This window comes from Gouania willdenowi, chromosome 24 (assembly GCF_900634775.1).
Source record: "Gouania willdenowi chromosome 24, fGouWil2.1, whole genome shotgun sequence".
Classification (NCBI taxonomy): Eukaryota; Metazoa; Chordata; class Actinopteri; order Blenniiformes; family Gobiesocidae; genus Gouania; species Gouania willdenowi.
In genome coordinates, this window is record NC_041066.1 from 9,048,349 (window position 1) to 9,063,524 (window position 15,176).

Sequence of the window (15,176 nt, forward strand, 5' to 3'; positions counted from 1 at the left end):
CTCTATAATGGTGTCACTGGTAAGAAAGACCCTATTTTTTGTTTACAGAAAGCACTATTGGAGATACTTATTTGTTTACATTGGTATGTTGACACTTATTTACAGAAATGTTGCACTAAAATAGTGTCACTGTTCATAGGACACTTTTTCAATTTATTGTCTTTCAGAGATATAAAATAAAAATGGAATTTTTTCACTTAATCATTTTTTTCTTATGTCATAGATTATCGTAGATTGATTCCTGACCAATAAATCGATAATCACAGTATCGTCATATCGTGAGATAATCGTTATTGTGAGCTTTGTATCGCGTATCGTATTGTATCGTGAGGTACACAGAGGTTCCCACCCCTACTTAAGATGTTTTGCGACTGTGACTGTAGAGTGGCCCTATGTTTACCTCATAATAACTTTGCATTGCAATTCTCAGTTCTCCATAACACCTTTTTATACTTTTGTTTCTTTCGACAGTTTATTTAAGTCAAAATAATAGCAGAGTAAACATTCTGATATGAGCATTCATGAATCAAAGTCATAGGACTTTAAGGTTTTTAATATCAGGTTTGGCCTCAGCCAAACGTGTATTTGTGTTTCACTCTTTCACGATGCATTTGTTTTCAGTCATGCAGTCTGTGTAACATCAAAGTTCTGTCACGTCATCTCTAAAAAAAAAAAAACATCACATCATATCCCAGCTTTCATTTGGCAAACTCACACTTTGAACTTTCCGCGAGTTGAGTTGACGGATCGATGCAGGACGACACTTAAAAAAACATTAGCATTGTGTCCTCCGACATGCATCGGGGCATATTTCTCGAGCAGAAAATTGCCTTTCAAACTTCTAAATAGGGTCATGATGATTTCCCGTTAGACTTCTGTGTTTCAGTGACAGAATTTCACTATTTGTCTGTCGCAAAGAAATAAAGAAACTTCAATGGCAACATTATGTCTCTGTTGAATAGCAGGAGGAAGACAGTGATGGAGTATTTTGCCCTGAGAGGCACAAAGTGACATTCAGCCATAAATGCAGTACTCAGGTATGGCTGAAATCTCATTTTGTTAACCCGTTTTTATAAGTGTCATTATCACAGAGCTCAATGTCCTGGAGACTGGAGGCGTCTGTATCATCGTCTCTGCTGCTCTCACTGTTCCTGAGGGCGATGCTGCCTATGAAGGGATAAACACTGCCTGTGAATAAGTCTCTGATGTTATAATGTGGGAGCTCTGGGTCCTGTCTCACAGGCTTAGGGATGTACTGTCCCTCCATGGCTTGGTTCCTCTGATAGTACTTTGAAAATTTATTGAAAATAATGGTGACAGGCAGCGCAACGACCAGCAAACCACAGATGATACACAACGTTGCAATGATTTTCCCTGCCAGTGTGACCGGGCACGAGTCCCCATAACCCACAGTGGTCATGGTGATGGTGGCCCACCACCATCCTGAAGGTATAGTTCCCAGATCTGTCACTTCCTCCTCCTTCTCTGCAAAGTAGATGAGTGCGGAGAAGATGGCGATTCCTACAGACAGGAAGAGAAGGAGCAGACCCACCTCGTGGTAGCTGTGACGGACAGTGGCGCCCAGCGCTCGTAACCCAACGGAGTGGCGTGCTAGTTTGAGAATCCGAAGAACTCTCATGAGGCGCAAAACCTGAACCACTTTCCCCACATTCTCTAAGTCTTCATTTTCCTCTGCAGCCTCCTCGTCGGCTGTCTCAAGTGCTAAAGTGGCATAAAAGGGCAGGATGGAGGCAACGTCTATGATGTTCAAAGCGTTTCCGAGGAACTTCCTTTGAGACGGTGCCACAATCAGCCTGATGATGAACTCTGCGGAGAAGAAGGCGATGCATATCTCTTCTAAGATGGCCAGGACAGGGTCTTCAATTGGTTTGTCATTGGTGTCAACAAGCTGAAACTCTGGCATACTGTGAACACACATGGCAACAATGGAGGTCAACACCACGCTGAGAGAAGCCACTGCAATAACCTTTGAGGCTGTGGAGTGACCCGGATCCTCCAGTCTGAGCCACACATAGCTCCTCAGTTCTGCACACCAAGCACCTTTGAACTTAGCAAGGTCTTTATCAAGAGCAGAAAGCTCCTCAAAGGAAGAGTCCACGCTAGGCTGCTGCTGCTCGTCACTCCTGATGTCCCAGTCTCGGTCCGTAATGTACTCTTTCCTCTCGTGGTACCAGTTGTTGCAGCAGGGGCTGAGGTAGAGCTCCGGGATACCCCAGTACTCAATCTCTTGGCTGAAATAGAACACACACATTTCCTCCATCATGTGGATTTGTCCTGTGTTATAAAAGTTGAGCACACAGAGAAAAACTCTGGGATTCCTGTCAAAGTAGTACTCCTTCTCAGTTGGGCTGTAGTCATCGCACAGCTCCAGGATGGCCGCTTCACTCTGGCAGTGCAGCAGTCGAGCCAGACGTGTGTGCGGAAAGCGGAGCAGCGTTACCGGATCCATGTCGTGGTGTACCCCTCCCACGTTGAGGCGTACCTGGTCCTCCTCGCTGCCATGCCTGTGGAGAGTTTGCCCATAGCCCATGGTCCTGAAAAGAGGAGTGAGCAAAGATGTGAAGTCCTTGTTATTCTTTTTTCATTTGATGTGACTAAGCAACTGATGGTGGCTGCTGCACTGTTTGTGGATCACATTAGTCCTCTGAAGGAGAAGAAATCAATACAACACACAGGAAATGGATTACAGCGCAGTGAGTGAAGAGGCATGAGGCAATGTTATATTAGCCCGAGTGAATGATTAGGAAGAAAGACTCAAATTACAAACGACATGACCAACATAGAAGAAAAGAAAAACAAAAAGTTTACATTTTACCTCAACACACAATAAAGCAATGGGATTATTTCATTATTCTTTATTCTGTTTACAAGCTACATTAATCTATAAGCACTGGTTTGCCCATGAGTTTGCATGCACACTGACTTTATGTTTTAATATCACAACATATTATTTATTACATAAAGAGCTACTTGAGTCAAGTGTTAGTTAAAGATGAAAAAAACACAAACTTATTTACCTGTGACGGCAGCCTTTGCTTCCATGAAACTTAACTTTCACCGCCTGTCCCTGCAGCTCTCATTACGCACTGAGTCTCAACCCGAGGATGGAGATCAGCGGAGGAGGAGCTGCTGTTTAACGGGACCAGACGAGCTGAGGGTGGGACCATAGGGAACAGGGAGGGAACATGGAGGGGAGGGGCGAGGAGAGGAGGGACAAGGAGGGGACACAGCATCTTCACTGAAATGTACAATTCCAATGCACTGCTTAAATTAATACTTCACTTCTTTATATTCACACCTTTATATTTTCTGCATAGTTATCAGTGGTATTCACCCCCCCCCCCCCCCCCCACACACACACACACACACACACAAAATTACATCAGTGAACAATAAAGCAAGGGGGGTGGTACTTTTTTTTTATCCATTTCAATAAAGCTCAATAATTTTATTTTTAATTTATTCATTTATATTTATTTTATTAATAATTTTGTTGAATTTTTATTTTATTTTATTGTATTATTGTGTTAAGAATGTTTTTTTTAATTTAATTTAATTTAATTTTGTTGAAAATGGGCCTGCCCTAAAATATTTTTTATTCTCCAAAGGGGGGGCGCAAAGGTAAACGTTTGAGAAATACTGCAGTAATGAATCAATAATTAATTAACAATATATATTTTAAACTATTACAATAAAGCCCTACAATTTCATTTTTTTTAATTAAGAATTTCGTTGCAATTTAGTTTTATTTTACCTTTTTTTTTTTTTTTTACTACAAATTTTGTTCGATTTAATTAAATCAAATTACATTTTAATTAATTTAATTTTGTTGTGATGGGCATGCCCTGAAATGTTTTTATTCTCCAAAGGGGGGCTCACTAGTAAAAAGTTTGAGAACCACTGAATTAACAATAATTTAAATAAAATACAGAATAAAGGACAATTTAATTTTTTTGCAGCTAATAATGAAAATTTGCATCATCACATCATTCTTTTTAGTCGTAGTAGTAGTAGTAATAGTTTTAATAATAACAATGTTTATAATAATCTTAAATAATGCTTTTTTTTATCACAAATTGTACATTTTCATAACTTTCACTTTGGTCGCTTATATAAAAAAAACAACAACAAAGCATATTAATAAATAAACTATGCAGATAAAAACTAATCATAAAATAGTTTTCATTAGAATGAGGTAAGCTACTATATTTTCTCAAGAGCATATTTAGGCAAGTATGTATTGAGTTTATTCATCTTTGCGACAGTTTAATATGATTACTAGTGCTTAGTGAACGTGTATGTTCATAATTTATCAAACAAATTCACATATGCTGATTTATCAGAGTGAGTGTGAATGTACATATTGAGCATTAAACTTATACTGAAAGTTATTGACTCCCTGACATATACAATATCTGTCTTTAGTATTAAATATCTTTAGTTTTCTGCATTACAAAGATGTTGTAGGGCTCAAACCGCAAGTTCCTCTACAGTTCAGGCAGGCCACGCCCCCAATCAACTCAATCGGGCTGTAATGAGCTTCACCTGTGCTGAGCTGTATTTGTGGAACTGACGCCTCCCCCAACCAGTCCTAAGGTGGTGCCTGAAGAGTTTTTGTTCCACTACAAAAGTGAATATAAAAGAGAAAAGAGAAACTCTTGGGTTACCACTTCACCACCTCCTGTGCTATGGACCATTTCTCTGGACTGGGGTTTGTGTTTTTAAGTTGAATAGTGCACTGGTTATTTCTTTATGTGCTTTGTTTGACCGACTCAATCTTTTTCAGGTGGTTTCTCCTCTTGATTGCTGTCATAGAGGCTCACAAGAGACCCTCTTTGAGTAAGTTTCCATTTGTATTTCCAAAACCAGTACTCAGTTGGATCACAAAGCTGGTGTTTTCAACATTTTAAATGTGTCCTCTTCAGATATCAGCTCAAAATGTCTGGGGAATGTGATGCGTGTTGATGTCGGTCCACTTGGAGGAAATCATTTGGATGTTGCTGTTGTCTATAGTGAGTTACTTTTCAAAGCCTGTTCTTTCACACCAACATGGTTCATCCTAACCACTTTCTTTTTGTCAGATCAATCTGTCATTCCTCTCAGCAAAGCGTTGGCCTCTCAGTGTGGCTTCAGCATGAAAATGGATCAGCTGGGAAACTCCATGATCTATGTCTCTCTTCAGAACTGCTTCACACAAAATCATGTAAGCTGATTAACCAACGAATGGGTTAGTGTGTTAAAATAAAATAAGCGCATTAACTACAACTGTGGGGTTTGAAGGAGGATGAAACGTACACAACCGCATTGCATCTCAGACTGCATGGGAGTCAGTTGGTTGAAGATGAGCTGTACCAGGTGGCTGAGACCTGCCACTACTCCAGCTGGGCCTCGAGGGAGATTATCTGTGACCACAACTATATGGAGGCAAGTTAGCCAGTAGGACTCCCCAAGAGTCATGTTTTAGTCTGTACAATAAGTGACTGTATAAGAACATTACGACTGCTGCACCAGTCTTGTGATTTTTTTTTTTTTTTTTTTTTTTTTTTTTTTTTTATTGGAATACAATATCTAGGTGTCTGTGAAGAAAGCAGCTCCAGGTGATTATGCATTGCCTCACCATCCAATCCAAAACTCACAACAATATGATCATCGACGAGCCGCAGAGGTAAAGCCAAATCCAAATGTTTTTACAAGTTTTGCTTTACAAACCCTTTCATGTCGCTCTTCTACAGAAGTACCCAATAGACAAGGGTTTCATCATCAAAACAGTCATTTTCTACACACCAGAGGAGAAAATCATGACGGTAACTGAGGCCCAAAGACATGGATATGGGATAACGAATACTCCCACAAGGCTGGTTCTGAGAAGTCCCAAAACATCACCTGAGACATTCATTGTAAATGTGAGTTAATGGAATCACTGGCTTGCCATGGGAATTCTCAATGTAAATCTTAAACCCTCTCTGTATATTATAGAAATAAGAATGTGGGTCAAACTACAAAAACCTGGCAATGACTTCTATATGGCTAAATAATGCATACATGTTGCTCATGAAACTGTAATTTCATTTGCATTAGATTCATGTTTCCACTATAAAAAAAAAAAACACATTCACTTTGTTTGCCAACCCGTAGGTTGCTGGAGTGCCCATGCAAATGTTAAAGACATCAACAATCTTCGAAAAGACTTGGCTGGCAAATCAAATCGATGCTGCTGCAGCCTGTCCTGTTCTAGAGGGTAAGGTCCTAACCTCCAGCGCTGACGGGCAGAATATCTGAAACCTGAAGATTCCTACTGAGCAAGAGAGTATTTAACAGTTTACAAAAGTTTTGATCAAGGGTGTCAAACTCAGTCCTAAAGGACTCCTGTCCTTAAAGGTGCAACTCTCAAATCCCTCCTTCCCTGCTGCTCTCTTGCCCTGCCTCCAAACTTCCAAAAGTTGCTCCCTCAGAGGAGCTAACAAGCTAATGTTTGTCCGACAGCAAAAAATGGTACTCCGGGAAAGGGGCGGGACCTGTGAGCAACAGTTGTCAGACAGCCCATCAAACACAGTCCTGGCTCTGATTGGTTCTTTTTGCTCAGTTGCGGTGCAATCTCCCAAAGGCTGCAGGAGGAACTCAATGAGACTTCTTTTTTTTTTTTTTTTTCACACAACTACTCTGATGTTTAGCTGTCCTTGCATAGTGGCAATCATTTTTATAAGAGTTGCAGACTACTACTTTAACACACCAAATATTAACTAGAATATTTTTCGTCATTGGAATAGCTCAATTTAGGAGCTAAACACGCTTGGCCCATGTCTTTAGATATAAACATTTTGTTCTAGCTAATAATTTGGGCAACATACAGCTTTTTCTTGCAAATATTACATATGTTTATCCCATTTCTGCCCTCTGATTCACAGGTAGTGTTTCTTTCACACCTAACTTAATTACCTGGTACATTCCTCGACGCATTGACCCACTCATCTCCTCGGGCCACTTCCAGCTACATGAAGTGCACATGGGAGTCGATGGTCAAAGACTCAGTGCAGATCAAATCAAGACCCACCAGTACACAATGTCTGTCAATGATGTACACATTGTGATTGACATTCCTATTGGAGCTGCTGGAGGCTACTTTAAGGTCTGAAAGCCATAATTGTAAATGATCAACAGATTTAATCTTGACATGATAAAATTTTGAATCTTGACGCACTTCTCCAGAGTCATGTTAAGGATGGTCATTACCTCATTTCTTACACCATTGAGCCAATGGTCGAGTTGCTCTGGACTGAAGACGCCACTCATGAGAACACCCGATACAAAGTCCTGTTTCCCATCACAACACCTATGCTGCTGCAACCTCCCAAAGTTATTGACAGTGAGTAGCTTTTAATATCCAAATTCCCATACTTTAACCTTCTCACCTGTTTTGTTTTACCGCACAGACACGGTTCCAGAGGAGCGAGTGTTTCAAATCCTACTTGGTCAGTTTGTACCTGACGTAGTGCTGGTTAACATTACCTTCCATTCCATTGTTTTGTCAATGGCTGATTGCCGCATCAGAGGATTTAATATTCAGGAGCATTTCTCCCCCAACGGCACTTTCAAAGTCTTCACAATTGAAGTCCCGTTCTCAGACCCTGTGGTTATAAAACAGGTAATTAAAAAACACAATGTAAAGTGCAAACCCTATTTTAGATGTTCTAAATCCTTCTCCTCAACAGACAGAAGGCACCGTGACCAAGTACTCTGTGCACATGACCTTTGGCTTCCTGGTGTTGGATGACTTTGTCTCATTCTCTCACACTGCCTATCTGGAAGCAACTTTAGTTGCCTTAGGTTTGTATTTCTACCACAAGGCACCTTCTGAACTGACAATGTCAAACAAGCCCTTAATTATATGCTAAATTTAATATTGACGCTTGTAATCTAGCCATAGTTTCTCCAAGTTTACTTAAACTTGGATTAAATAGGGTCACGAACATGAAAAACAAACTCAGCTTTATCATTTGACTTGTCTTAATTGTATACTTATAACATGCAAATGATGAAGTGATATTTGTAGAGCTCGATCAGTATCTTTTTCACTTGTAGTTCCGCCATCCATCAGTGGAGCCTGTGACAATCAAAGCTACTATGTCCTTGTGAAATACGGAAGTAAAGGATCGAACTTCCAGACATTCATCGGACACACCCTCATGACTCCAGCTGTGGCTAAGGAGTACAGCTTTGCAGAAAATGGCACTCATTTCAGCGTCATTGTGCCCTATGCAGCCCCAGTAGTTGTGTTTGAGGTATCAACTAAAACCTGTCTTGATATCAAGTAATAGAACATTTAATAGGATTCATGTTGTTAATGTCCTTTCAGGCTATTGCACCAACCACCATTAAGGCAAGACTTGATCTGATTCTGAGAAATCCTGAAACCCACATGAACATCCAGGAATTCTCTCTGGGTTGCAATTTCCTCTCCACGCTAATTGGTTTGTGAAAGACAATTCTTAGTTTACAATGACCACAACATGCCTTAACTGCCACATCTTTATAGAGTGCTTCCCTAATGGGACGATCACGGCGTTGGCTGTAAAACTGGAGTCGGTTCCCAACCTGAATCCTGGTCTCCTCACGCTCAGAGACACAAAATGTGGCCCAATGTACAGTGATGAACGCTACGCTTACTTTGTCTTCTCTGGAAACTCGTGTGGGACAACCAGAAAGGTAAACTAGCATTTATAATGCACACAACCTGACTTCAATACCCATCATTTGGGGCTCTTGCAGTTCTTTCCCAACAGTATGGTGTACGAAAATGAAATCTCCCTACCAGATGAACTTGAAGGGAAAACCTACTCAAAGTCAGATGAGCCAGAGTTTGAGTAAGTGCAATTTCTGTAACATACAAGTGAAACAACTTGATATCAAGCCCACTATACTGTGAGATTTAGGTAATTGGCTACACCTGAACTTGGTGTTAATGCTTCATTCCATTTGTTTTTGTTAGGCTGAAGATCTTATGTAGTTATGACATCAACACAACCCACGCCGTATCCTTTCACACCAGACCTCGCAGAAGTGAACCGTTCGCTGAGAATGCACAAGGCCAGCTGCAAGTCATAATGAGACTTGCTTTAGGTGAGCATAAAGGTTCCACTCTGCTACCTTGTCTCAGACTGTAACCAGAACAGAAAAATAGTAAAAGTAAGCAAAAGCATTAATTGGCTTATAACTGAACAAGAACCAACCTTTTTTTTTTTTGACAGTCAGACTATGTTTAGCAAATGTTGCAACATGCATATTTATAGTTTTACTCGTAAAATTGCAACAATTCATCTTAACATTGCATTAACCTATGCATATCACTTACTTCAGACGACTCCTTCAGCAAGTTCCATATATCCGACGACTACCCTGTGACCAAGTTCTTGCAGCAACCCTTGTATTTTGAGGTAGAACTGATGAGGACAACAAACCCCAAGGTGTCAATGGAACTGGAGAACTGCTGGGCAACACTGCATGAGGATCGCACATCTCAACCTAGATGGAATCTAATCATTAATGGGTATAGTATCAAAATGCTGACAAAGCTCAAGTCTGCACCCACTCATTCAGTATTTGAAACTTCCAGCTGTGCCAATCCAGTTGATCCCTATCAAGTGATCTTCCATCCTGTCTGGGCTGATGCTAGAGTTGCCTTTCCCTCCCACTTCAAGCGCTTTGAGGTCCAGATGTTTGCCTTTGCAGATGACCAAGAGGACCTATTTGGAAAGGTAAAACCATCTGTCCTTCGCTATCAACAAGACTCGAGGATAGTTGCTAATGCACAATACTCTTGCAGCTCTTCATCCACTGTGACGTTATAATATGTGACGACAGAAATCAGCATGGAGGAGTTTGTAATGGACAATGTTCCAACCCAGGAAATGTCACAAAAGGTATGGGATCAAATATTTTACATTAAAATCAACAAATTTGCTAAATTTTGCTTTCTTCCCAAACAGGACAAAGACGGGCTGTTTCAGATCTTGCTTTCAGTAATGTATCATTTGGACCATTGCTTATTAGTTAATTCTAATAAAATTATTTTAAGTGTTAACCTTGTTTTCTGGTCACATTACTACAGCACTAGGACTTTATAAACTACCTGGTCCCTCTTGAAACACTACAAAATGACAAAGATTGTGTTGCATAATTCATAAACCAGGGATACTGCTAAGGTAATTACAAGATGACTACCATAATTTTCTTTTCAAGCCTGATTGAAGGACTTTTGTGCAAAACTTAGGTTATCCAAAACTACAGAAACTGCTAAAAAATTGTCTGCCCACTCAACATGTACTAAAGACTTCAATCCCAAAAAATTAGAAATGGCAGTTTACCTACAATAGCTAAATTTACTTATTATATAAACCTCTGGCAAACATACCAGTGTTATACTGTTTAATAAAAATGCATTGTAAATTTATAAGTGACCAATTTATTTTGCTCTGCCAACCAAAATGGTTGCACAACTGGAAGGAAGGCTTATGCATGCGCCACAAACATTTAATACACTCAATCTTGCTACTGTTTACATCATACCTGTCAAGTACCCCTTTTTTGGCTGGGAAGATCCTGTATTTTACTCCTTTCCCACAATCGTCCCGTATTAGTATTTTCACTTAAATATTCGTACTTACTAGCCTCGCGAGAACTGCCACCTGAAATGGCCTGAGTAGCAGTTCTTGCGAGATTAGTGCTGACAGCGGCAACCACCGCAGAAACAACTCAGCTGGATGAATGAGGGCGTTCCCGTGGGGAAAAACAAAACTCATGTAAATACGTTGTAAAATGACAGTTTACCTTCCTAAAGAGCAGCCGGATGGGTCACAATTACACGTTCTGTAAGATTAGTAACTGATTTTAGCATCTCCCACAGCGAAAAGAATGACAGTCACCATGAAAAATCAGCCAATCACAAATGCCACAAATAAACACTGCTTTGAAAAAAGTGTTAAAGGATGTAAAGTCTGCAACAAATGTGTCTGTCGTTAGTGAATACCAGAGAACATGCAATGTGTTGACTTGTATATTAAACACTTGCTTTATATACCAATTAAGTTTTAATTTAAGCTGTTTTATAGTTTAGAGCTGGGCAATATTTCCAGAAGATGTAGTTTTATATTTTGGTGATATAGAAAACTATAATATTGCGTACATATAGCTTATTTCACTGCGTTTACTTAAAACATATGGTAAATAGACTTTATTTTATATAGTGCTTTATCACCACACTGAAGCAGTCTCAAAGTGCTTTACATATCAGCTCATTCACCCAATCACTCTCACATTCACACACCAGTGGGACAGGACTGCTATGCAAGGCGCTAGTCGACCACTGGGAGCAACTTAGGGTTCAGTGTCTTTCCCAAGGACACTTCGACACATAGTCAGATACTGGGATCGAACCGCCAACCTCTCGATCAGAAGACGACCCACTACCACCTGAGCCATGGTCGCCCATGGTTCAGTTATATGGATTGATGACCAGACCTTCATAAAAAGCGACACAACAGAACTCACTCATACGTGCTGTCCCTTACAGGTGAAAAAGCCATAGGTGGCACATATTGATCAGCTGGGCGTCAATAAATGAGCTAGAAGGAATGTTCTAGGGCTAATCACATAATTGTATTTAGTAAGTGGTTGATAAGGGGGTATTTTAGATTTCCTGTATACTTGTCTTAAAATATAAGGGATACTGGAGCTTGGGTGGGGACGGTCGTAGCAGGCACCTGAAAATTTCCCTTATTTTCAAATGAAAAACTGGACAGACATGGCCTATATATTACCACTACTATCATTTCATATGTGCTGATGTATCCAGGTCACTTCCCTTCAGTCTGACCATAGATGACAGATGCCACTGGAGCGACTTCCACCCCAATGTGGCACCTGGAATTCTCATCCAACTACTAACCAGACCCAGCCCTGCTTAACTTCCGAGATCTGACGAGGTCGGGCAATGACGTGCCAATATGGCCACTTAACAGTTCTACAAGCGCATTTTATAAACAGTAATAAGTGGCACGAGATTATGATTGTTTATTTAATCATTTGGCTCCACCAACAAAATTAGTTCCACAAATGGAGAGCATATAGTCTACAGCGGTGTTTAGCCCAAGATGTAATGGTAATTAGATCAGCTGTACAGCTGAGTGATATAAATTCGTATAGAAGTCCCAGTGTTGTTACTCTATATCGGCACTCTTGGAATGTCTGTTGTTCGATTATATTACTAGGTTGGAACTAACTGTTGTAAATATCAGGGCCAGGGGTGGACTGGCCATCTGGCGTACTAGGCATCGCCGTGGGCTGGTCCACTGTTTCTTTTTTTTTGATAAACGAGTGGAGACAGGCATGGTAACACGTGTACAAAAATGGTCAAAAAGTGGAAAACACCTGTCAGGAAAAGAGTTTTAAGTGACTAAAATGGGCTAAAAGTCAAAAAATGGGCAAATAAAGAGGAACCAGGTGGTATTAAATGGCAAAGGGTAGCTTAAAAGGGCAAAATGTGTAAAAAAAACAATAGTGAAAAAGGACAAAAAAAAAAAAAAAAAGGCAAACTGTAGGGGGAAAAGGAAACAAGTGGTATTTATTGGGCAAAGGTTCGCTTATTTGGCTGATAAGTGGCCAAAAACATTCAAGAATGGACAAAAATTGGATAAGTGTCAAAATGAACTTGCAAAAATAGACGAAATAGTAAAACATAGGTATTTATTGTCAAATGTCTGAAAAAAGTATCAAAAGGGGAAAAAATGGCCAATTGAAACAGATAAAAAGGGGTTAAAAAGTTTCCCCCTTTTAAAGTTTTCTGGGGGAATAATCAAAATTAAATGACTTAACAGCGTCTACTTTGTGTCCACTGATAATGTAGCGGGCTGGTCTGGACAGAAAATGCAAGGGCTGAATTTTTGTTCCCATCCACCCTGAGATATACAGTATATATATATATATCAATAAATGACAGTTTGCAGCATCATCTCCTCATGCTGACTGTACTTAATTCTGTCCTTTGCCACATGAGAAACTGTGCAGGGCTCTCTGAACATTATATATGTAGACGCCACATCATCCCTGGAGAGGCGTGACCAAGCGGCACCATCTTGTGTGTATGAGCAGAGGCAGGACTGCTTGTAAATCAACGGCGTTGACTCAACAATCAAATCGTATAGCTGTCGCACAGAATGCTTCGATCTTGTAAAAATGCATGTTTTCTTACCACCTAAAAACTAAATTTACTTTATTCTGACAGAAGATGGCACACTTATGGCTGTTCTGATTGAAATGTAGAGAGCAGATCATGTGGAATCATCTTTTTCAGGTAAAGCGAGGAATAATGTGGAGTGAAAAAGTTGTGTTTTGCACAGCTTGCTAGTGAAAATTATGACATAATTTTAGTTAAAAAGCATGTTGACTTTAGCAACAAACTGCTTCTGGTCTGTAGTAATTAGATCAATTCAATGTTTTCCTATTAAATAAACAATTATAATAGTAGTACTCAAATCATTGTCATCTATGTTGTGTATTCATTTTGATTTACCATGCAGTAGGTTGATTAAACACTGGTCAATACAATTTTAAAAATACACAATCTGTTGATTTATGGGTTTTCAGAGAACATGCATGTTTAGTTCAAAACTGTTTATGAATTTACATCTCAGTAATAATACAGCACACGCACAAAGTTTAAACAAACAGATTTGATGCAGTATAATTATTTACACATCAATTTATGTATCTAAAATCCAGATTAGCAACAGAAAAGCAGCTTTATGTATCCAGAAATTAAAGTTTTGGCCTCTACCTCCTTAAGTCCCTCTTTGAAGCACGATGGAGGTTTTATCATTCAAATCTGTCAATATTTAATCTCTTACAGTTCCTCTTGCTCCATTTCATTTCTTTCCCCATGTATGAAGTTCTTGTCAAACAAAGGAGTCTCTGGATTCCATCACATGTGAGAAAAGTCAATCTTAGCTTTCAGCAACTGTTGGTATTTTTTTAATCAAACAGCATTGGCTGAGTTACAATAATTTAAATGCGTTGCAGTTCGATGTCTTTTTTTCCTGGTTATATTCACACACAATGGAGTCATGGTGAAGCCAAACCAGCCAGATGGATGACTAACGGGCATATAGCTCAGTGCGCTCTTAGATGGACGCTCTCACTATCTTATTTGTAAAAAAAAAAGTTATAGTTAAATGTAAACTGTGTGTTGGCTCAAAGCTAATGTCTACTGCCAGAAACTGTATTTTCATCCATGGAAGTACAAAAAAGCTGGAAGCTAGGAGACCCAGTGGACACATCCAACTGGGATCAAACCAGGCCATCCACATAACAATGGCCTGATCTTAACTGAGGGGTGTTAACCAATGACCGGCTGACAAAGCAACTGCGCACTATGTGGCAGAAAACATGGTGGCTTTTTCTACAGTGGAGCCACCCAGACGGCCAACTAGTGTCATACATTTCCAGGAAGGACACCAAATCCAACAAGAGTAACAGTGTAATTGCAAATGAAGGGGAGCTTTTAGGTTGATTAGTGTTTAATCTGCCATACAGTAATAGAAGGGAAGATGTAACAAATACAACACCGGTCATAACAAAAATTACATTTAAGGACTGCCTAATTACTGTGGTTTATTCTGATAACTGGAAAACATTACTTTAATAATTCCAGGGTGAAGGTTTATTATGGCAGTGCCAGACACTAGTGTTTTAGCAATCAATAAACACTAATGTGCCATTCAAATAAAGATAATGACTTTGATCTAATTCTTTGGACTCCATTAATCAAGAAATGTTTTAGGGCCTTGTTAGAAACCAGCAAAAACTTTGATATTAGGGCATCATTTTTCAAGTCAGAATTACCACTGAACACCTAATTCACCTAGCTAACCTATTTTCAGATATTTAAAATTACAAATACAAGGATTTATTTTGTAAGGGTTTAGTTGGGGGGAAGATAGGGTTGAGATTTTGAAAAAGTTGCTGACATTCTGTCTGTATTTAAAAAAAATAAATAAAATAGTCTTGGCTTGCACAAAGTGGTGTTCCACAGACATCACTCCCAGTACCATCAGTAAATTAATAGTTAACCCCCAAGTTACTGATGCACTAATTTACATCTTGTT

The 15,176-nt window shown here is 39.5% G+C and overlaps 2 protein-coding genes across 2 annotated transcripts; one reads left to right on the forward strand and one right to left on the reverse strand.

The window, feature by feature from the left end:
* Positions 1 to 910: 910 nt before the first annotated feature.
* LOC114457760 (potassium voltage-gated channel subfamily S member 3-like) lies at positions 911 to 3,159 on the reverse strand. The gene is made up of 2 exons (XM_028439811.1): positions 3,039 to 3,159; positions 911 to 2,555 (listed from the first exon to the last, which is right to left on the reverse strand). The coding sequence occupies exon 2, from the start codon at positions 2,549 to 2,551 to the stop codon at positions 1,052 to 1,054; it is 1,500 nt and encodes a 499-aa protein (XP_028295612.1). The 5' UTR covers positions 2,552 to 2,555; positions 3,039 to 3,159; the 3' UTR covers positions 911 to 1,051.
* A 1,438-nt stretch (positions 3,160 to 4,597) lies between these two features.
* On the forward strand, positions 4,598 to 10,072 carry LOC114457744 (uncharacterized). The gene is made up of 21 exons (XM_028439783.1): positions 4,598 to 4,732; positions 4,808 to 4,860; positions 4,947 to 5,033; positions 5,103 to 5,224; positions 5,302 to 5,445; positions 5,594 to 5,686; positions 5,757 to 5,924; positions 6,157 to 6,259; positions 6,927 to 7,147; positions 7,228 to 7,384; positions 7,452 to 7,663; positions 7,731 to 7,845; positions 8,101 to 8,300; positions 8,375 to 8,489; positions 8,555 to 8,724; positions 8,788 to 8,882; positions 9,008 to 9,138; positions 9,376 to 9,565; positions 9,632 to 9,773; positions 9,842 to 9,938; positions 10,005 to 10,072. Exons 1-21 carry the CDS (start codon positions 4,710 to 4,712, stop codon positions 10,070 to 10,072), a joined length of 2,706 nt encoding a protein of 901 aa, XP_028295584.1. The 5' UTR covers positions 4,598 to 4,709.
* Positions 10,073 to 15,176: the final 5,104 nt, after the last annotated feature.

Coding starts and splice junctions, on each gene's coding strand:
- LOC114457744 (XM_028439783.1), top strand. CDS start 4,710: ATGGACCATTTCTCTGGACTGGG. Junction 4,733..4,807: donor GACCATTTCTCTGGACTGGG/GTTTGTGTTTTT, acceptor AATCTTTTTCAG/GTGGTTTCTCCTCTTGATTG. Junction 9,566..9,631: donor TGGAATCTAATCATTAATGG/GTATAGTATCAA, acceptor TGAAACTTCCAG/CTGTGCCAATCCAGTTGATC.
- LOC114457760 (XM_028439811.1), bottom strand. CDS start 2,551: ATGGGCTATGGGCAAACTCTCCACAGGCATGGCAGCGAGGAGGACCAG.